Source organism: Phyllostomus discolor, chromosome 11 (assembly GCF_004126475.2).
Source record: "Phyllostomus discolor isolate MPI-MPIP mPhyDis1 chromosome 11, mPhyDis1.pri.v3, whole genome shotgun sequence".
Lineage (NCBI taxonomy): Eukaryota > Metazoa > Chordata > Mammalia > Chiroptera > Phyllostomidae > Phyllostomus > Phyllostomus discolor.
In genome coordinates this window covers 44,167,232-44,189,930 of record NC_040913.2, presented here as the reverse complement: position 1 = coordinate 44,189,930, position 22,699 = coordinate 44,167,232, and the positions used below count along the sequence as shown (strand labels likewise).

The window sequence follows — 22,699 nt, the reverse complement described above, 5'->3', positions numbered from 1 at the left end:
ACCTACCATTTATGCTTCTTATTCCCTGTACCTTTTTCCCTGTTCTCTCCCACCCACTCTCCCCACCCTCTTCAGTGATAACCCTCCATGTAATCTCCATTTCTGTGATTCTCTTCCTGATCTAGTTGTTTACTTAGTTTTTGTTTTTTTAGGTTTGGCTGTTAATAGCTGTGAGTTTGTTGTCATTTTAATGTTCATATTTTTGATCATCTTCTTTTTCTTAGATAAGTCCCTTTAACATTTCATATAATAAGGGCTGGGTGATGATGAACTCCTTTAACTTTACATTATCTGGGAAGTACTTTATCTGCCTTCCATTCTAAATGATAGTTTTGATGGATAGAGTAATCTTGGATATAGGTCCTTGCCTTTCATGACTTTGAACACTTATTTCCAGCCCCTTCTTGCCTGCAAAGTTTCTTTTGAGAAGTCAGGTGACAGTCTTACGGGAACTCCTTTGTAGGTAACTGTCTCCTTTTCTCTTGCTGCTTTTAAGATTCTCTCCTTATCTTTAATCTTGGGTAATGTAATTATGATGGGCCTTGGTGTGCACTTCCTTGGGTCCAACTTCTTTGGGATTCTCTGAGGTTCCTGCACTTCCTAGAAGTCTGTTTCTTTTGCCAGATTGGGGGAGTTCTCCTTCATTATTTGTTCAAATAAGTTTTCAATTTCGTGTTCTTCCTCTTCTTCTGGAACCCCTGATTCAGATGTTGGAACATTTAAAGATGTCTCAGAGGCTCCTAAGCTTCTCCTCATATTTTTGAATTCTTGTTTCTTCATTCTGTTCTGGTTCAATGTTTCTTTCTTTCTTCTGTTCCACATCATTGAGTCCCAGTTTCCTTCCCATCACTGTTGGTTCCCTATATATTTTCCTTTATTTCACTTTTCATAGCCTTCACTTTTTCCTCTATTTTGTGACTATACTCAATCATTTCTGTGAGCATCCTGATTACCAGTGTTTTGAACTCTGCATCTGACAGGCTGGCTATCTCTTCATTACTTAGTTGTATTTTTTCTGGAGCTTTGATCTGTTCTTTCTTTCTGGCCATTTCTTTTATCTCTGCAAACCTGTTATATAGTAAGGCATGGAGCCTTAGGTATTCACCAGGGTGGGGCAACCCACGATGCTATTTTGTGGCTCTGTATGTGGAGGAGGGGTCCAAGATGGAACAATGCTGCTTGCTCAGCTCTTGGCTGGCTTTCAGTCACTTCTCCTGCTACCACAAGCAAATTAGGCCCTTCTGGTGCTGATTCCCGGGTCGGTGGTTTTGTGTATGTTCTAGGATCCTGTGGGTCTCTCCAGCAACCTCCCCTGTGAGGCTGGGAATTTCTCCTGCCACCCAATCCCCACAGGTTTTTTTCAGTCAGAGGTTTTGTTGCCTTATTTCCCCACATTGGAATCCTGGGTTGTGCGGTCTGTCTCACTCCCCAGTTGTTCCTCCCAGTTTATCTGCAATGCAAATGTGCGACTGCGTGCTTTCCCAGCAGACACTCACCCCAGTCCTCGAGTCACCACCTTGCCACAAGTCCTTTCTGCCCTGGCTGCACATCTGTCCCTCCTACTAGTCTGGATGAATGTTTCTTCTTTAACTCCATGGTTGTCAGACTTCCATACAGTTCAATTTTCTGTCAGTTCTGGTTGTTTTTTGTTTTTAAATTTGTTGTCCTTCTCTTGGTTGTATGAGGAGGCACAGTGCCATCTTGGCCCGAAGTCCAAAATACATATTGTTTAAATTAGTATCTGTGTAATGAGCAAGCACAAAATTATAACTCTATACTCTTTGACCCCCCAAAAAATATAACTATTGATAAAAGGCCCTTTCAAGCTTATAAATAATATACCAATATTACATTACATTAGGATCTATAACCAATATTATATTATATTAAGATGTAGAGGTATAATGCAATACAGAACCATTTTGATGAAGGTCATGTTTAGACCCATAAAATGAGATTATTGTAATAAGGAACAGCAATATTATCAAAACAACAAAGCAAGTGGTCATATTTTTCTCTTTTTTTAAAGATTTTATTTTATTTTATTTTTAGAGAGGGAAGGGAGAGAGAAAGAGAGAGAGAGAGAGAAACATCAATGTGCGGTTGCTGGGGGCCATGGCCTGCAACCCAGGCATGTGCCCTGACTGGGAACCAAACCTGCGATGCTTTGGTTCGAAGTCCGCACTCAATCCACTGAGCTATGCCAGCCCAGGCTGCAAGTGGTCATATTTTTCTAACAGAATTTCCAACAAAAGAAACAATAGGATTCCACTAGTTTTATTATACTATTTGATATACTCTCTGATCCTTACACATTATTTGCATTTTTCTCTACTTTAATTTTTATTGTTTATTCTATTACAGTTGTCCCAATTTTTTTCCCTTTGGCATCCCTCCATCCAGCCCACCTCTCTTGCAAAAAGTCAATCCCTCCTCCATTGTCCATGTCCATGAGCCATTCACACATATTTGTTGACTTATCCCTTCTGATTCCTTCTACCATTTCCCCCCTTACCCTCCTACAGCTATTAATCTGTTCCATACTTCCATGTCTCTGGTTCTATTTTTCTCATTAGTTTATTTTGTTCATTAGATTCCAGTGATAAATAAGGTCATGTGGTATTTGTCTTTCACCAACTGGCTTATTTCACTTAGCATAATTGTCCCCAGTTCCATCCATACTATAGTAAAAGGTAGGAGGAACTCCTTTTTTCTTTCTGCTGTGTAATATTTCATTGTGTAAATGTATCATACTTTTTTAATCCACTCATATACTGATGGGCACTTGGGCTGTTTCCAACTTGATACTGTAATGACTATTGTAAATAGTGCTGCTATGAACACTGGGGTGCATAAATTATTTTGAATTGGTGTTTCAGGATTCTTAGGGCATACTGTATTTTTCAGACTATAAGACGCACCCCCCTCCCCCATTTGGGAGGAAAATGCATAAATGACCCTGCTCCAGCGCCTCCCTACAGCACAGCGAGCCAGGTAAACTTTATTCAGACTATAAGACGCACTCCCCTTTCCCTTCCCAAATTGGGGGAGGTGCATCTTATAGTCTGAAAAATACAGTACTTCCAGCAGTGGAATTGCTGGGTCATAAGACAGTTCCATTTTTAATTTTTTGAGGAAATTCCACACTATTTTCCACAGATGCTGCGCAAGTCTGCATTCCCACCAACAATGCACTAGGATTCCCTTTTCTCCACATCCTCACCAGCATGTTTGTTGACTTACTAATGATAGCCATCCTGACAGGTGTGAGGTGATATTTCATTGTGGTTTTAACTTGCATCTCTCTGCTGGCTAATGATGTGGAGCATTTTTTCATATGTCTATGAGCCACACATATGTTCTCCTTAGACAAGTGTCTATTCAGGTCCTTTGCCCATTTCTTAATTGGGTTGTTTGTTTCCCTGGTGTTAAGTCATATGAGTTCTTTATATTTTTGAATATTAATCCCTTATCAGTTATATTATTAGCAAACTGATATAGCATCAGTTATATCATTAATCTCTTATCAGTTATTATCTCCCATATGGTGGGGTTCCCTTTTCCAATTTGATGGTTACTTTAGCCACACAGAAACTTAATTTGATGTAGTCCCATTTGTTTATTTTTTCCTTTATTTCTCTTGCCTTAGGAGATATATTGGCATAAATATTGTTATATGGGATGTCTGAAATTTTACTGCCTATGTTTTCTGCTAGGACTTTCATGTTATCATGACTTATATTGAGTTTATTTTGGTGGATGATGTAAGTTGGCGATCTAGTTTCATTTTTTTTCATGTACCAGCCCAGTTCCCCCAACACTATTTATTGAACTGTTTTTGCTCCATTGTATGCTTGTACCCTCTCTGATAAATATTATTTGACAATAGAGACCTGGGTTTATTTCTGGGCTCTCTATTCTGTTCCATTGATCTATATGTCTGTTCTTCTGTCTGTACAGGACTGTCTTGATTACAGTGGCCTTATAGAATACTTTAATATCAGGTATTGTGGTCCCAACTTTGTTCTTTTTTCTCAGGATTGCTGGGGCTATTTGGGATCCTTTTTGGTTCCACATAAAATTTTTAAAATATTTGTTCTAGATCTGTGAAATATGCCATTGGTATTTTAATAGGAATTTCATTGAATCTATAGAGTGCTTTGGTTAGTATGGACAGTTTCCTGATGTTAATTCTTCCAATTCATGAACACAGTCTATTCTTCCATTTATTTGTATCTTTGTCAATTTCTTTCTTCAGTGTTCTATAATTTTCCAAGACTTTTAAAACCTTGGTTAAATTTATTCCTAGGTACTTCATTTTTCTTGTTGTCATAGTAATTTGGATTTTTCTTATTAGTTTCTCTTTCTAATACTTCATTCTTGATGTACATGAGTGCCATCAATTTCTGAATATTGACTTGGTATCCTGTTACTTTGCCAAATTTACTTATTAAGTAAAGTAGTTTTTTGGTGTAGACTACAGGATTTTCTGTGTATTCTATTATATTGTCTGTGAATAATGATAGTTTTCCTTCCGCCTTTCCAATTTGGATGCTTTTTCTGTCTTCTGCTTGTCTAACTGCTGTGGCTAGAACTTCCAGGACTATGATGAATCAGAGTGGTGAATATGGGCACCCTTGTCTTGTTCCTGATCTTAAGGAAAATGTTTTTAGTTTTTGCCCATTGAGTATGATGTTGGTAGCAGGTTTCTCATATATGGCCTTTATTAAGTTGGGGTTTGCTCTCTCTATTACCACTTTGCTGAGTGTGTTTATCACAAATGGTGCTGGATTTTATCAAATGGTTTTTTAGCATCTATTGATATGATGTGATTTTTTTCTTTCATTTTGTTTATGTGAAGTATTATATTTATTGATTTGTGAATGTTATACCATTCTTGCATCCCTGGGTTAAATCCCATTTAATTGTGGTGTATGATCTGTTTAATGTACTGCTGGATGTGGTTTGCCAATATTTTGTTGAGGATTTTATCATCTATGTTCATCAGAGATACTGGCCTGTAATTTTCTTTCTTTATTGTATCTTTTCCTGGTTTTGGAATTAGGGTAATACAGGCCTCATAAAAACAGTTTGGGAATCTTCCCTCTTCTTAAATTTTTTGGAATAGTTTGAGAAGGATAGGTGTTATTTCTTCTTTGAATGTGTGGGAAAATCTGCCTGTGAAGCCATCCAGTCCAGGGCTTTTGTGTCCTGGGAGTTTTTTGATTACTGCTTCAAATTTGCTAGGTTTTATCAGTCTATTCAGGCTTTCTCCCTCTTCTTGATTCAGTTTTGGGAGACTGCATGTTTCCAGAAATTTGTTCATTTCACCTAGGTTATCCAGTTGCTTGGCATATAGTTGTTCATAGTAATTTCTCAACAATCCTTTGCATTTCTGTGGTATCAGTTGTTACTTCTCCTTTTTTGATTCTAATTTTATTTGGGTCCTCTTTTTTTTCTTGATGAGTCTGGTTAAAGGCTTGTCAATTTTGTTTATCTTTTCAAGAACAAGCTCCAACATTTATTGATTCTTTGGATTTTCTTTTAGTCTGCCACTTAATTGATCTTGATTATTTCCTCCTTCTCACTCTGGGCTTTGTTTATTGTTGTTCCTCTAGTTCTTTTAGATGTAAGGTTAGGTTGTTTATCTCAGTTTTTCTATCTTCTTTACGTAGGCTTTACTGCTATGAGCTACACTCTCAGGACTGTCTTCTCTATGTCCCATAGATTTTGTCGTGTTGTTCATTTTCATTTGTTTCTAGATACTTTGTGGCTTCTTTCTTGATCTCATTGTTAACCCATTCATTATTTAATAACATGTTTGTTATTCAGTCTCCATATATTTGAAGGTTTTTGAGTTTTTTCCTTGAGGTTGATTTCTAGTTTCAAGCCATTGTGATCTAAGAAGATGCTTGATATGATTTCAATTTTCTTGAATTTGTTAAGGCTTGATTGGTGACCTACCATGCAGTCTATCTTTGAAAATGATACAAGTGCATTTGAAAAGAATGTATACTTTGCTTCTTTGAGGTTAAAAGTTCTGTATATATTAGTTAAGCCCATTTGATCTAGCATGTCATTCAGTGCCACAAGGTCCTTGTTGATTCTTTAGGAGATCTACCTGTTGTTGACAATGGGGTGTTAAAATCCCCTACAACGACTGTATTGCTGTCAATCTCCTTTAAGTCCTCCAAGCTTTTGCCTTACATATCAGGTGCTCTTATTTTGGGTGCATATATGTTCATAAGGGTATCCTCTTGTTGAACAACTCCTGTAAGTATTATGTAGCCACCTTCTTTGTCTCTTGTTATGGCCTTTGTTTTGATGTCTATTTTGTCTGATATAAGTATTCTGCCCCAGTTTATATTTCATGCCCATTTGCTTGCGGTACTTTTTTCCATGCCTTCACTTTCAGCCTGTGTAGATCTCTTGTTCTGTGGGTTTCTTGTACACAGCATGTATGTGAATCATGTTCATATTTGTATTTTCTATTCATAAAATATATATGGGGTGGGCAAAAGTAGGTTTACAGTTGTTCATATGGAAAAACATATAATAAAAGAATCAATAATATAAGAATAAACTATGTTTTGCACACTCATAACTGTAAACCTACTTTTGCCCACCCCTGTATATATACAACAGAACTCAAAATCATTTTCCTTCTAAAATTAGCAGTAAATTTTTTAGTGTCATATATTATCAAAGGGTATGTATATGAAATGAAACAAGTTACACAAAAGTCATTAGCTAATTTACTTAGTCAGTAGCTTGAAATATGAAAGTCCCTCCAGACAGCCTATATCATTCCGCAATCTTAGGAGATAAAATACATTTACCATAAACTGTAATTTTTTATTATGTACAATAATCTATTTGATTTATAGAGCCACAGAAGGATGATTTTAATTAATGTTATTTCCATGAATTTCCTTTAACCATAAACAACAGAAGTTTAATTAAAAAGAAAAAAAACTATATTCAAGTAGAAGGACAAATTCACATAAAGGAAAGTAGAATTCTCAAAAGAAGATCAATGACTTGGGTTATTCCCCCAGGAAAAACATTAGGAGTAATTAGACATTAGCTGAGTCAATAATATACATTAACACTTTAAAAAGCCAAGCAAAAGGGTACTGGTTCAAAACAACAGACTAAATAATACAGGTCTTTTGTTTTCCAAAATGACCTTGAAATGAGAAAACAATAAATTTTTTTTTTACTTTTTACATATTTTATTTTAAACAATAAAAATCCATAATAGGCCTAGAAAACAAGAAATGGGGCAAGTAGCAAACCTGAAAGTTTAGAGAAACCCCGGAAGACTGAAAACAGATAAGACTGCACATACAGAAAAGTCATAAGAGCCCCAATCACCAGAGGAAAGAAAGACACACTTCTCAGAAATAAAAAAACAAACAAAAAACACTGAATTCAGAGTTAACAAACAGAAAGAATAGTATCAGGGTACTTAATTAAATCAGAACAGCAGAGACAGACCATTCCTAACTCATCAATACAGATCATAAGGATCCTGCCACATGCTGCTTTAACCCTCAGGTTTAAACAGAATTATATGCCTGTGATACATCTTATTCCAGGTGGCACAGGTCCCAAAAGAAACAAAGAGTACCAACAGATCACATTTCAGAAATCAGAAGGCTAATGAGGGTGACACCAAGTACTCTACTCCTGGACTCTGGTCCCAAGCCTGCCTCTGGGCTCCTTGCTTTGGAAGACATGGTTACTGACATAGTCCATCTATGTATCCACAGACCACTGTAAATACTCTTATTCAATTAAAGTGTTGAAGCAAGCCTACCAAACTGCTGAGGAAGGACATGCATATTAATGAACTTGTTCCTCATAAACATAAATCAAAAACCAAGGATCATCAGACATTTAAATAAATACAGTATCATGGCAGTGGTGGTTGAGAAGGGAATAGAACCAAGATGAACAATCAGGTCATGTGTTGGACCAGGCCATGTCTTGGTACTAGCAGATGTCTGTGACCTATAAATTGGGTACTTGGACCATGTTGGGCTTCTTGTTATTTTTTGGCTGGAAAAAGAACAAGCCATTAGGTGATGAAATTAAACAAAAAGGTGTCTCAACAAATAAAATCCCTGAGTCAACTGGTGAATTAGAGCAAAAGGATGAAATAACGGAGTCCCCGAAAGGGTTCTATATAGGAAACAACTGTCACATATAAAGATTTTGTTACAGTTACTGACAAAAATCCTCAACTATTGAAAATCATGTACTGATGGCCCTGGACCAGAATAATGATTGACTACTGAATTCTAAAAACCAGGACTTTGGTTCACCATATAAATTTAATAGATGTCTTTATTTCCATTTTAAAATGGAAATAAATGTATTTATTTGTGAAAAATGTATACATTAAATTTTGCTATAAAATATGATCACTAATAATATGCAATAAATATATCTTTCTGGAAAAAAGATAATTAATAACTGACTTTGAAGGATGGAGATAAATTAGGAAACAGAAGAGAACTTAAAGTGTGAATTAATGTCCTTACAGATATTCAAATGAATAACATCCATAAAAGAATTAGTTGCTATGAGAAAGAAACAAGAAAAATTCTTGAATATTAAAAAATCATTGATGCACCCTGGCTGGCGTAGCTCAGTGGATTGAGTGCGGGCTGCGAACCAAAGTGTCGCAGGTTTGATTCCCAGCCAGGGCACATACCTGGGTTGCAGGCCACTGCCCCCAGCAACCGCACATTGATGTTTCTCTCTCTCTGTTTCTCCCTCCCTTCCCTCTCTAAATAAATAAATAAAATCTTTAAAAAAAATCATAAATGCAAAAATTTAGTGGATAGACTGAATAACCACTTAGACCATTTCTAAGGGCCAGTCTGGTGATCTGGAAAATAACCTCTGGAAATGTTGTGGAATATAGAATGGAAAGATAAAGGAGATAGAAAAGAAGAGATAAAATGTTGAGAAACATAAGAGACAGACTTAGGGGCCCAATATCTTTGTAATAAAGAGTTCCAGGAACAGAGAAGAAACACAATAGAAGAAAATATCTATGGTACATTTATGCAATGGAATAGTACATAGCCATAAAAAAGAAGAAAAATTTTACCCTTTGCAACAGCATGGATAGACCTGGAAAACATTATGCTAAGTGAAATAAGCCAGTCAGAGAAAGACAAATAATATATGATTTCACTCATATGTGGAGTCCACTGAACTAACAAGCAAAACAGAGAGCAGACTAACAACTCTGGGGTAGGGGATAAGGGGTGGGGAAATTGAGTAAAAGAAGGACTCATGAACACAGACAACAGTGTGGTGATTGCAGGGGCACAGGTGTGGGAGGAGGTAGAAGAGAGTATAAGGGTGATAAATAGTAATGGAAAAAATACTATAAAAACAAACTTGAAAAAAAAAGAAAATCATTAAAGGAAAAACATAAAGACAATTTCATATAATTAAGGCTAAGAACTTCTGTGAAATATCAGAACATCAAAAATAAAGAGAAAATTCCCCAAATTTCCAGAACTAAACAAACAAAAATCATCAAAACCTAAAACCAAAAGCACAAGCAACAAAAGAAAAATTAAAAGAGGCTGCATACAAAGAAGTAAGAACACCAGGAAATCTGGCTGAGAGTCTGGTAGTACCAAAAAAAATCTGGCTGTGAATATACGAGAAAGGACACACAAGGGCATGAAGATTCAGTCTGAGCAGAGATGACTGTACTTCTCTAATACTGGTTCCACCAGATTCCAAGGAGCTAGCAGCTCAAATGATAATTAACAGTAAGGGCTAAAGAATACAAATTATTTAACAAAGAACTTAAAGCATTTATCAGCTACACATCCCCTATGAAAAAATCCATGTATCCTATATGAAAAATTACTCTAGGCAGTATTCCAGCAAAATGGAAAAAGAAAAAAATGTATGAGAAAAAGAAAAATGAGATTTAAGAACAAGATGATGTTCAAGTATAGAGGAAGCAAATAACATTTTAAGAAAAAATTGATAAAGATATTCTAAGATATTTCACTGCAAACTGCAAGAATTTTGTGAAAAGGCAAAATACATCAAGAGTCATATTTCTTAACTTGAAGCCCAGAAGGAAAGAGATGGGGCAAGTATTTCTCTCTCCTTAAGAAATGGAGGTGCCAGGTTCGGTATACCCAGGACAATCTCTTGAACTACTCAACCTTATCTGTAAGCCTCCACAAAGCAGTGAAAATTTTCATATTTTCTTGCTTTCTCACCCTTTACAATGTTAAATAATGCAGTTCTACAAAACTTAGGAGTCTTCTATTTATGCTATAAATATATCTACTGAAGATGACGCTAACAGAAAATAAATTTCTTAAATTTTCTACATTTATTATACATAAACATATGGAAAGGCATAAATAATGTTCATTTAAAGAACTAGATCATGCAGGTAGCTCAGTTGGTTAGAGCATCGTCCCAATACACCAAGGTTGTGGGTTAGATCCCTAGTCAGGGCACATACAAAAATCAACCAATGAATGCATAAATAAGTGAAACAACAAATTGATGTTCCTTTCTCTCTCCTTCTCCCTCCCCTGCCTCCTTTCTCTATAAAATCAGTATTTTTTTAAAATAAAGAATTAAGAAAAAAAATTAAAGAACTATGTAACCATTTCCTTTCCTATGAACTCTATTTCAAGTTTCCATCATTTATTACCTGGACTATCTCAATGCCTTGTAACCAGTTTCACAGCTTCTACTCTGGTTCATTCTAGTCAATATTCTATGCAGCAGGCAGAGTAATAACCTAAAATAAAAAAATCACATTGCCCCCATGCTCAAAACCTTCCATAGACTTTCCATCATACGTAAAAGAAAATTTGCAGTTTTTATCATTGCCATTAGGCCCTAAGTGATCTGGGCCCAAATTACCATTATTCCCTTCACATACTTCATTGGAGTTACTCTTGATACTAAACTCATTTCCACCTCAGGACCTTTGCAGTTTTTTTATTGCCTAGAAAACTCTTTCTTGGTATGTTCACAGGGCCTGCTCTCTCATCTCCTCAGAGAGGCCTTCCCGACCTACTAACAGAGATTCCTCTCTGCTGTTATTCTTTGACCACTTACTCTTTAGTTTTCTTAAAAGCATTCAACATTTAGGTATTATATACCTTACTTACTCATTTGTCAATTGTCTCCTAAAAATGTAGGCTCCCAGAGGGCAGTGTCTTTGATTCATTGCCATATCCCACTGTACACAATAATGCCTAGTAGGTAGTATATGTTTAATGATTATTTATTGAATGAATGCTAAATACCTATTAATACTTCACCCAAATAAAATATAAATAAGAAAACAGAAAATAAACACATGTTCCCTTTTATCAGAGACATGCATTTATAGATCTAGAAAACTTCTTGTAGTTCTTCTGAACCTGAGTTTAATTATTTGTCACTATGCTATCCTTTGAAAGTGAGGTTATTGTTTATGGCTAACAAAGCCTCACAAATTTGTAGTGCTTTTGCTAAAATAATACATTCTCAAATTGCTGCAAGCCAAGCAGATCTATGCTAGACCTGCTTTTATTTCCCAGCAGTCGATGGTTACACTGCACTGCTTCAGTGGATTCTCTTCATTGTCTCCAGTGGTCACAAACCACAGTTGACCACACTCTAGTTTTTAGATGCCGCTATCATTCATTCTTCACTTGCATTCGGCTCAGCAGAGTAACTACAATGCTGGCAGACAAATGTATTAGCCCTATAGAATTTCAAGGTTGGAATGCTAAAATTTCATGTTTGAGATGGCCAGTAATGCTGGTATAAGGGAGCTAGTTTCAAATTTCCAGATGAAATAAACATTTGGGTAAGCACCACTAGACCACAGACCGTATCTGTTTGTTCACCAGCCATACCCAGCTCTGGGCACAGTGACTGGTTTATAGCCACCAGTCACAGAGTGAATGAATATTAATTAAACAGTGAAAATACCTCAAAGTTGATGTAATACTACCAAAGGAATAGTAAGAAATAAATGTCAAAACCAAGAAAAAGGTTAGATATAAAAACAACATAATCGAGAAGCTTAAAAAAAATATAAATCAATAAATGAGACAAATTCTCTGATGACACAATTAAGTAAAACTTATACAAAGTTGGAAAATTCAAGACATTTTTCTGAATTACTATCAAATATGATATTTAAAAATCAAAATGAGCTTTCCAATGAAAGTTATCATTAACTTACAGGAGTTGAAATCTTCTTTGCAGTTTCTGTGATGACTTGTTGTACAGGTTTCCAGATCTGAAATACATAGCGACCTAAATAGTAACAAGGACAGAAGCAAACATAACATATTGTCTGTAATCAAAGTCAATACTCACAAGGTGCTTACCATAGTATTTATTAATTTAATTTATTTTATATATATTATTTTGGTAACTATTTCAAAATTTACCACAAAGTCATATTTTTCCAAATTTCTGATTTATTATTATCATAGCTATTAAATTATCAGGTTCTAGTTCTTAATTATAAAGTCAACAAAAGACCAATGTTACATTTCTATACAATGTTATAGGTCACAAAAAAGTCTTGGTGCTCTTTCCACACCACACTGCAGATGAAGTCCTTTCACATAAAGATACTTATGAATCTAAAATGATTATTTATGACTTTTCACAGCGGTAATCACTTTGAAATATATAGAAAACAAATACAGTTTAGAAGCTATACAACATAGGAGTAATTTTAATGGAGTTAGCTCTAAAGTAAAAGCACAATTGTATAGAAAATATTTAAAAATATTTTATTACCAACAACCAATAGCAATTTCTTACTGAAGAGGACCAATCTCTCAAAAATTCCTTTTATTTTAGTGCTTTTCTTTCTTAGACATCCTAATAATAAAAATTCTTGAATCCTGACAACTAAGAATCAGTAACAAAAGAGGGCCTAAATTGTTTTGGGGGCATAAAATAAAATATTATCTGAGTAGTTTATCTTTTGTACCCTAATCAGAATGACTGACCACTAATATTAGTGTCTCTCTTCCCAAAAGCCTTGGTAGAAAACCAGTTTTGACACTCTGAACTTCAACTTCTAACCATAACCTTATTTGCAAATCTAGGTTTCTACTGGGAAAATTCAACTACATAGATCTTTTAGAAGGAGTTACCTGCCTGAATACACTGCTATTCCTTTGCAAACATGCTATAGTGAAAAACAGGGTGCTAGATGTGACATGTGAAGCATCTAATCTAATTAGGAGATAAAAAGCTCTTGAGATTAAGGAGAACATTAAGTAAAATTACAAAAGGTTGAAGCCCTAGCTCATCCAAGTCTCTTATCATATAGATGTCAACTTCTATTTGATATGAAATTAAATACCACACGAAACAAAACAAAAATCTTTTTCTACTCATTTTTCTACTGGATCTTACTAAACTCCATATAACCACAATGGAATGTAGCTTCACCTAAAAAGAAGATTCAGTTAACAAGGTCAATTCCATGAAACTTAGAGACACAAATGCTAAATTAAAATAAAAAAATGTAAATCTAACATTAAATGTAAAAGGCAATTTAAAACTCAGTTGATGACTGAAAACTGTAAGTTGAAGAAATAGCAATTTTCCTTCAAATCTCTGTAACTATTCTTTCTAAAAATGCAACTTTGGCAGTTTATCAAAGACATTACACCAACATGTTAAAATGAAGTAATAAATACACTACAGGGAACAACAGCTATGCTCATCAGAAAAAACTGACAGTGGGGGTGGGGGTAGGACTAGTGGTGTGGAAGGATTGAGCAACAAAGAGGGAAAAAACTCATGAACACAGACAACGGTGTGGTGATGGCAGGGGGGTGGAAGTGGGGGAGGTGGAGGATAAATGGTGATGGAAGGAGACTTGACTTGGGGTGGTTAACACACTATACAGTGTATACATGATATGTTATATAATTGTGCACCTAAATCCTATATAATTTTGTTAACCAGTGTAAGCCAAAAAAAGTTCAATGTAAAGGAAAAAAAAAAACAACGAATGAACTGACAGCTCAGGAAATGTGCAATCCTACCTACAAGAAGAAATACATATGAGAAAATAAAGGAACCCCATATCTGCACACACTCCCTCCTGGAGCATGCCCTGCCTCTTTCCCTTCCTCTTCTTTCCCCACAGGCCAGCATCATCTAAACTCTAAGGGACCCCAGAGACTTGCAACCAGGGAAGCTATGGGCAATGCTGGTTAGTCCTGGGCTGACCCCTAAAACTGCCCCCAAGGCCTCCTCTGACTCTCCTGTGAGTTGACAGCAACCCTGTCTAAGCTCGCTTTCTTCCCCATAATGTTTCTAGAGAGCCAAAGCAGCCCCGCCTAGTCTCTCCCTTGGTGCTTCCTCTATCCTAGGCCCTTCCTTCTTTCATTGTCCCTCGCTTTAATAAATGTACTCTTTTATTTTTTTATTTTTAATTTTCATTTACACTACTTCATAGTGTAAATCACACTACTTCATAGTAAAGATTTTTTTTTTTATAGTACACTATGGTCCAGACTAAAAAATTGCCAGGAAGATCCACTAGTATTGGGGCTAATTTTCCTAACTTTTCCATCACTACTTTTCTTCACCACAAATTTTATCTAGATTTTGCTACACTGACAAATATAAATGGTTCAGTGAATATAAACGGTAGAGAGAATAGAAATGCACAATGTCTTAAAGCCAAAAACCTCAGAATATTAAGAGTCTGCTTATGAGTCACTATAGGAGCAATTTGGAAATATGTCGTAACATTTATTGATATGTATCCTTCAATTATCTTACCTGCAAATGCAAAAGCTGCAACACCCAGTCCAACAGCTATCAGGCTTCTTGCCTATGGAAGAAAAAATAATTACTTATAGTGTTACACACTGGGTTTTTTAAGTAAGTCATTTTTAATAACGTGAATAACTATGTTAAATAGTTTTCTTCAAGCTCTACTGTGAATAGAACTTAAAAAAATCTTCAGTGTCTATGAGATTTTATCTGCTGTGCACTATATCACTTAATTTTCAGTGAACTAAAATAATTCTAGATTGTCATTTGTCTTCCATATATTTGGATTCATTCTAACCTACAGCTTTTGTATTACCTATTGGTAAATGTTTTCTATAGACTATTTTTAATAGTGGGTTTAATATATTTGTCTTCTATAAATATAAAAGGCACATATTTCATCTTCCATCACACTTGTGATATTCAATGGCACTTGCTATATGTAAAAATTTAGTAAAACATTAGATGAGGATTTAGTATATAGGTCAAAATCCAAAAATTGTTAAAAATGATAAATAATCTAAAAGTTATTCTATTTCTACCTTTTTAGAACAAGAGAAATTTTAAAACAAGAATCAAGAATTCAAGATCTAAAGTTATGAGCTAATCTGGATAAAAATTTATTTTAAATTGGTACACACTCCATTTTATTATGTGCTTTTCAGTCTCAGTCCTCTATCTCACTTCTGCAACAATGTGAAATGAATCCCTAGTGAGGGATTCTGTTCCCTAGTGAGATTATTCTAGCTCTAAAAAAAATTCTGCTGGATTTTATGGATTCACCTCTCACACCATGCTAATCACTTCAGGAGAGTATGTAAATCACAACAGAAAAAGGTTTATGTAGCAGAGATCAATGGTGGTTCCCCAATATCATCTCCCTTTTTCCTATGGGATCAAAAGTTCCATTTTACCAGCCATCTATTTCCAAGCCTCCCTTAGACTTACCTATGGATATAGAATTAAGGAGAGACATCACAGAAATGCTTCTGTCTGATTAACAGTGTGAAAGGTAAATCCCTAAGAGCCAGAAAAGCTTTTTTTTAAAAGCTAGAATAATCTCAGTAGGGAACAGAATGGATTCATTTCCCATTGTTGCAGGAGTTCCAAGATGAAGGGCTGAGACTGAATGAATTGCTGAAACCAAAAAGCCCTTCAGACATCAGTCTTCAAGTTCTGCAAAGGCCATAAGTCCAAGCCCCAAATCGTCAAGGGGAGACTCTACAATGAGAAACATCAGGTCACGAAGGACATGTTTGATGGTGCTATAACTTTACTATCCAGTAAGAAAGTGAGTACTGACATAAAGATGTTCTGTTGAGATATATTTCTGCTCTTTTCTAGAGCTTCCCTGGTGCTAACATATTTTGAGTTCTCTAGTCTTATCTTCCATTGGTTCATGTTAAGGACCCTCAGTCTAACCAATGACTCAACTGTGTCACGGGTGAATTTACTTTACTTCACTACAAACTTGTTTATTTTTTCATCTGACTAGAAATATTTATTTTTGCCTCTCAGATCTAACCAATGTTTAATATTTCAGCTTGGCTCTGCCACAGAATGGGAGAAGTCATCTGTAATATGTAACAATGAGCATATACCCCAAAATATATAGAATTCAGTAACATTAAAAATAAAATGAGAGACAACCCAATAAAAAAAGACAAAGACTAGGTCAGGGACCTCATAGAAAAAATCTAAATGGCTAATAAACATATGAAAAGGTGCTCAACTTCAAAAGTAACTAGGGACTACCAACAATAATAACAAATACAAAAACGGTACAGAACTATTCATACCAGAATATAACCATCTCTGGCCTTTATGTAACGTATTCTGTCCATGAATGGATCTTAAACACCAAACAACAGTATCTACACTTCCCAGGATTACTGTGAGGATAAAATGTAATAATTATGTAAAAGACTTAGCATAGTGGCTTGGCACATGGTAAAAACAACTAGCCATTAATAAATATAAGTGGCATAACAGAAATATGCCACTTATACATTTAAATAGTTTTAATATTTAAATATATCTAAGGGAATTCATAAAAGTGGTTTTTGAGGTAGGCCCTAGAAAATGAATTATCTTCTCTAGATTAAGTAATCCAAATTTCCTCATGAAAAAAATGCATATTTAAAAAATACCAAGTCTTAAAAAGTTGAGTTATCCTAATTTCACATTTTTATAGATTAATAATTATTGCATCATTTTTACTATTTTTCAACTATTCAAAACACATGAGACAAATAGTTACCTCTATAATTACAAAGGAATTTTTACTTTAAGGTATTTATATCAGAAACATTAAACTATGAGGTATTTTCCATTTTAATCTAATAATATGTAAGGCCAAATTGTGTTTAACAATAAAAATTCAATTTAAATTAACAAATAAGAATTAAACACTCTGCTGATTATTTTCCATTTGTCCCTCTGGACATATTCTATACCCTCCTTTGCCTTATTCTGCACCTCTGCCTCCCCTGGTCTCTAAGGATTACATTATCTAGTCCTCAGCTTCCCTCTAGCTTCTGGTTGGGTTTTGCCAGAGGACCTGTGGAACAAAACACTATACTCAGGTCACCAATCCCAGGGGAGGACTCCAAACACTTCTGTCCACTGCATCTTGGTGTCCAAGTTGCCAAGGAAACACAACATAGTCCAGTACTAGATAGAACAATGCTTTAATCACATAGAGAAGAGACAGAGTAACATCAGCTCCAACTGTGTGCATGCGTCCCTTATAGCTTAGTGGGTGTCCCAAGTCGGGATCAAAAGGAACAGGACCAGGAGCAAGCTCTAGTGCTGCAGCAGAAGGACCCCACTCACCTCTTCTCCACCCTGTTCCACCCCACACTCCACCCTACACTGGAGTCTTAAGTACTGAAAGCTGGGGGCATGCCTGAGGGCCACTGATTACCCTTAAACAGAACAAAGACCACTCACAGAACCTGAACAAGGAGTTGACAGTCCCACAAAGGTGACAAGGCCAGTACAGTCAGTGTGGCTCCTCATCTCTCAGTAAGGAAGTGCTGGAAGCCAAAGTGGGCAGAGAGGGGTCAAAAATCTGTGCACATAACATTGCCTTTCCCAACAGGAAAAACCAGCAGAAAAGCAAAAGGTGGAAGGAGACAGAAATAATAGTACAATTTATTACCAAGTACATTTCCTTTTTGGCTACACCTCCTGTTTATGTGGCTCCTCTTCCATGCCTACAACTCTTGAGTTCTGAAACATAATTCCCATCCTCTTCCTTGCCCTTTGCCTGGGTGGATAGCAGTTTCCAATTGTTGCTGTTCCCTGACAGATTCATCATCTCTTTTGATTACCTATGCCCATACCTCTGCAAATAGTCCCTTCATTAAACTTATCTTCAAAAAAGCCACCCACCTATTACTACCATGGCCAGCACCAATACAAGCATTACACTTTATATGGGTCACTATACTATGTACAAAAGATATAGCAACATGGAATAAGACAAAGGCTTACATCAAATAAGCCTTATGTAGGCCTTAAATATAGTTGGCCTCCAATGTTTATTCTAATCTCCCAAAGATCTTTACTTCTTTTTATCTTTATTATAACATTTATTGCAGTATATTATACAAGAGCCCCCCCAGAAAAACACCAAAAATTTATAAAAAAATTGTGTATTTATTTGTACATGTTTAAATTTTAGTCACTTTCAAAGTACTCTCCATTTCATACAATACACCTACCAAGATGTCCCCACTGCTCAAAACAGTTTTGAGCTACTCAATTTTGAGTAGCCTTTTGAGATGCCTTTTAAGGCTTCTTCTGCCATGTTTCACATCTTCCACTTGGCAAAAAGTTTTCCTTTAAGGACTTTTTTATCTAGGGAAACAAAACAAAGGGTTGCTCGGAGAGAGATGGGATGAATGGGGGTATGGTGCACAGAGCACGGGGGTCACGCTGTTTTGGTCAAAAACTGCTCAACACTAAGTGTGGAGGGTGTGGGCAAGTGCTCTCTGCAAATCCCCCATTGTGAAAAGGACAAAAGCATTGAAAGAGTCTTCAAAAAACATTCACTAAAGCCAAATGCAGCCTCTCACAACAACGCCAGCTGGTGCACTGATACAGATAGGTTCTTAGAACACTCATCTAGTGGGGGAAGCCTATACAAGGGGCCTCCCTCCAGAACATAATTCTTGTTTTGGGGGGAGTCCCCCCTCACAGTTTAGTGTTCTGTCTCCTTTAGCTTTTCTAGATATCAAGAACCTTTTAAAAATATGATGAAATCTATAACTCATCACCACTGAAAACCACAAACATATATGTACACACACACACATACACGCCCCACTAAAGTCCTTCAGTTGACAAGCCCCAACATAAAAAACATCGAAATAAACAAATAAGCAAGCGAGTGAGCTCACTGAAGTCTAGGAGGGTATCTCATTCACCTTTGAGCTCTTAGAGCAAGACCTGCCACATATATTAGTTTCCCATTCATTCAAAAATTCAAGAAAAATAATGTTGATTCCAGAACTAACCTCTACTTCTAAAGACTAACTTTATAGAAAAATAAACACAGAAGGCCTTGCCACCTTTAAAAACAACAAAAAGAAACTCAAATTAGATGGATCACTAGAGCAAAAAAGGATGTTCAATAAATGACTAAAAACTATGCAATCAAAATCTTATGTATTCACATGAGAAGACAAAATATAGCACAGGTAATCAAAAACTCAATTCTTTATTGCAATTAAAATTCCTTATTGAAATGATAGTGTACCTAATCTCTTTCTTCAATTGTATTTTTAATTAACTTGACATTAAAAGTTTATATTTTTTAGCATGAACAATTGATAACAAAAATATATTATTGGAAACTGAGCCCAAATTGAAATTAAAAAAAAAATATGTTCTACACAACCAGATTTTGTACTCTGAAATAAGAGTAATGGTCCTCATAAGGGTTTCTATAAAAATACTAAAGCTCTTAGACATGAGCAATTAACTTAAGACTTTAACCCTAACTAGTCTAGAACAGGGATATGATGTTACCCAAAAAGAAAAAAAAAATATGTAATACTATCTTTTTTTCATTAACTAAAAAGTCATTGGCTTGTGTTTCTATTTTTTCAGATACAAATTTCGAGAGTTCTAAAACAAGTTCCCCCAACCCACCATGTATGTGAATGACCCAAACAGAGAAAACAAACCAATTGCAAATGCAGAAAATAAGCAGTACAGAACAGTTAATCTGAAACCTGAGTAAGTAGTCCACACAGAACTCTTGACCTAAACTTTACTTGAATTTTGAATTTTAAAAAGTATAACATCTAAAAACACAGTGGGGCTTTTAAATAGCCTATAGCTCATTTGTCATTGCTGTGTTAATAGAGAATTCCATCAACATCTTCTCTATTTTACTTCTGTTGAAAAAAAATTCACATGTGCTATATCATCATGCTATTTCACATTTATTTAAACTTCAGTATTGTATCTTCAGCTGGTTTTTTTCTTTTATAATGCAACACAGTATTTGACTTGGCAAGCACAAAGATGTGCTTCAATTTTTACTTTGAATGTTTTTTAAACAATGATGTTTTAAAATTCAATTGTAACAGAATGACAAAAATGACATTGGAAAGGCAGTTTAAAAGCAAAATGGTGACTCAGGCATAGTGTTAATACCCCAAGTGTGGTCATTTTCTACTAACTAGGCAATAACCAGGTTAAAGGTCTAAAATTGCTCAAGCAACTAGACTAACATCATGGTACATCTGTGAATTGACATAAAGTAGACAAATGCTGTGATTTCTTTGACTAGAAAAATTAGAAAGTGTGCCAAAAATAAAATCAGGCAGTGTGACTTAAGCAGCAAGATATGTGAACACCTGGCACACTGGTGTAAGCTACGACTGCCGCAGGTGCCACACACACACAGGACACAGGGAATGGTAAGCATGGATGCACACCAGGGGCTGTTCTTTTCTTTCTCCCTTTTAAAAAATGTTTATGAGACTGCCTTGGGCAAGTTTTATTTTTGAAAGATTTCCTCTGAATTCAGATGTATATGTGTTAGAAAAATAGCTAACATTTTGTAGGCCTGCAGAAGATCTAAATAAGTTGATACTCACACACACGCAAAGTTAGACTAGCACATACTTAGAACAATCTGATCTTTATGGAAATATGTGTACATATATACCCCAAAAAATAAATGTTACAAATCAGTTAAAAATTCCACCAACCAATTCTTTAATAATTGGTTCAAATTAGGGTTTGGGAATGAACAGTGGTCTATAATAAGAAAAATAGAAACAATGAATTTATACCAAATCTGTAAATTCAGTTTTTAATAATCTCATCATGGTCACTATGGAAACAATGATATATATATGTATATATGCATAACAAATTTAATATTGATCAATGATTTAAGTTTTTAAAAATACATGACTTTATATTAGTTATTAACTGCCAAAAATATAGTTTCCACTGCATTCCCTTTGACCATACACAATGCATGAATAATTCAGATTTAAATATTTCCAGGCATATGCATAACAGCACTATAGCAATCATCAAAGGGTAAATTCTCAATAGCATCCATTGGTTGGTTCTAAAATGGTGGGAGAGTTACCACAGAGAATCCTCTTCTAAGACCACCAAGTCTGTTTGCTCTGCTAGGTCCTCCTAGAAAATTCCCACTTACTTATCAAGAAACAGTTTCAAGGTCATCTCTCGGTAAAGCTTTCCCTGACCACTTCCTCACCTAGGTAAAACTCTTCACTGCCCCATAGTACTTAGCAGACCTATTATAATATACAGCATGTTATTTAATAATGTTTTACCTATTTCAAATCCATTCTAAAATGTGACTTTCTAGACATAGGGACTGTGTTTATTTCTCTGGATTTCCAAAATCTAGCAAAGTACCTGCCACAGAGTGTGTTTTCAGAAAGTTTGTATGATGGAATAAAAACAGTTTTAAAAATCTTCCCTACCATCCAGATGCCTCTGTGTACTGTATTGGTGTCTGCCAGTTACTGGAATGATGTTTTGAAGTGGAAAAATTATAAAGGACAGTGATAGTAAAAATTAAGAGACTAACATGTAATCATGCCTCAAAATATCCTGGACCAGGTAAATATACCCAAAAGTCTTATGGAAGACAAAGAAAATGATATTAAAGGCCTTGTGTCAGGTAAATTTTATTATAAAAATGAAACAAATATAATCCACTGTACAAAAGCATAAAGGAATGGTTGATTTGCTAAACAATCAAAGAAAAATAAAGCAGCTTCCAATAAAAAGAGTTAGGTAATTTATTGAGCAGCCATTTGGAGGCTATCTCCTATCTGATTGGTTGACTGATTTCAATCAACACTCAGCGAATATCCATGTGCCAATCACAATTCTAAACCCTGGGGATACATCACACCAAATCCCTATCCTTGTGAGGCTACATTTTAACACGAGACAGAAAACAAACAATATACGTGAGGAAGTATACAATAGAGAGTGGACTATGGAGAAAAATTAAGCAAGTGAAGGAAGGCCGGTGGGCTTAGGCACAGCCAGGAGGCTAGTGTGCATAGAGCAGAATGTGAGAAGGGGTAAAAAAGAACAGGAAATCAGGTCAGAAGAGTAACACAGGCAGCAGACCATGTCCGGCCTTAGGGATCAATATGAAGACTTCAGTTGTTTTTTTTTCTTCTGAGTGAAATGAGACATTACTGTTTTGAGCACAGGCTTTAGATGATCTTATTTAGAATTCTAAAATGGTCCCTAGTTGTCATGTTGAGAATACACATGTCAAAGGAAAAGGAATGGAGGGGAGTTAGAAATCTATTAAAATAATCTAAGAAAGATAATGTTACAACAGTTTGGACCAGAA

General features: G+C 35.5%; 1 protein-coding gene across 4 annotated transcripts in view; it reads right to left on the bottom strand.

Moving 5' to 3' along the window:
• The window catches only part of DNAJC15 (DnaJ heat shock protein family (Hsp40) member C15), an 83,989-nt gene that overhangs the window by 47,190 nt on the left and 14,100 nt on the right, over window positions 1-22,699 (bottom strand). For 3 of the 4 annotated variants that reach the window (XM_036011330.1, XM_036011332.1, XM_028526561.2), the window contains exons 2-3: window positions 14,827-14,878; window positions 12,248-12,321 (exon numbers count right to left, since the gene is read on the bottom strand). In XM_036011330.1, the coding sequence (XP_035867223.1) occupies window positions 12,248-12,321; window positions 14,827-14,878 (126 nt within the window). Of the gene's footprint in view, window positions 1-12,247; window positions 12,322-14,826; window positions 14,879-17,772; window positions 17,857-22,699 lie in introns of those variants that run through there. The other variant, XM_036011331.1, reaches the window with a different exon arrangement.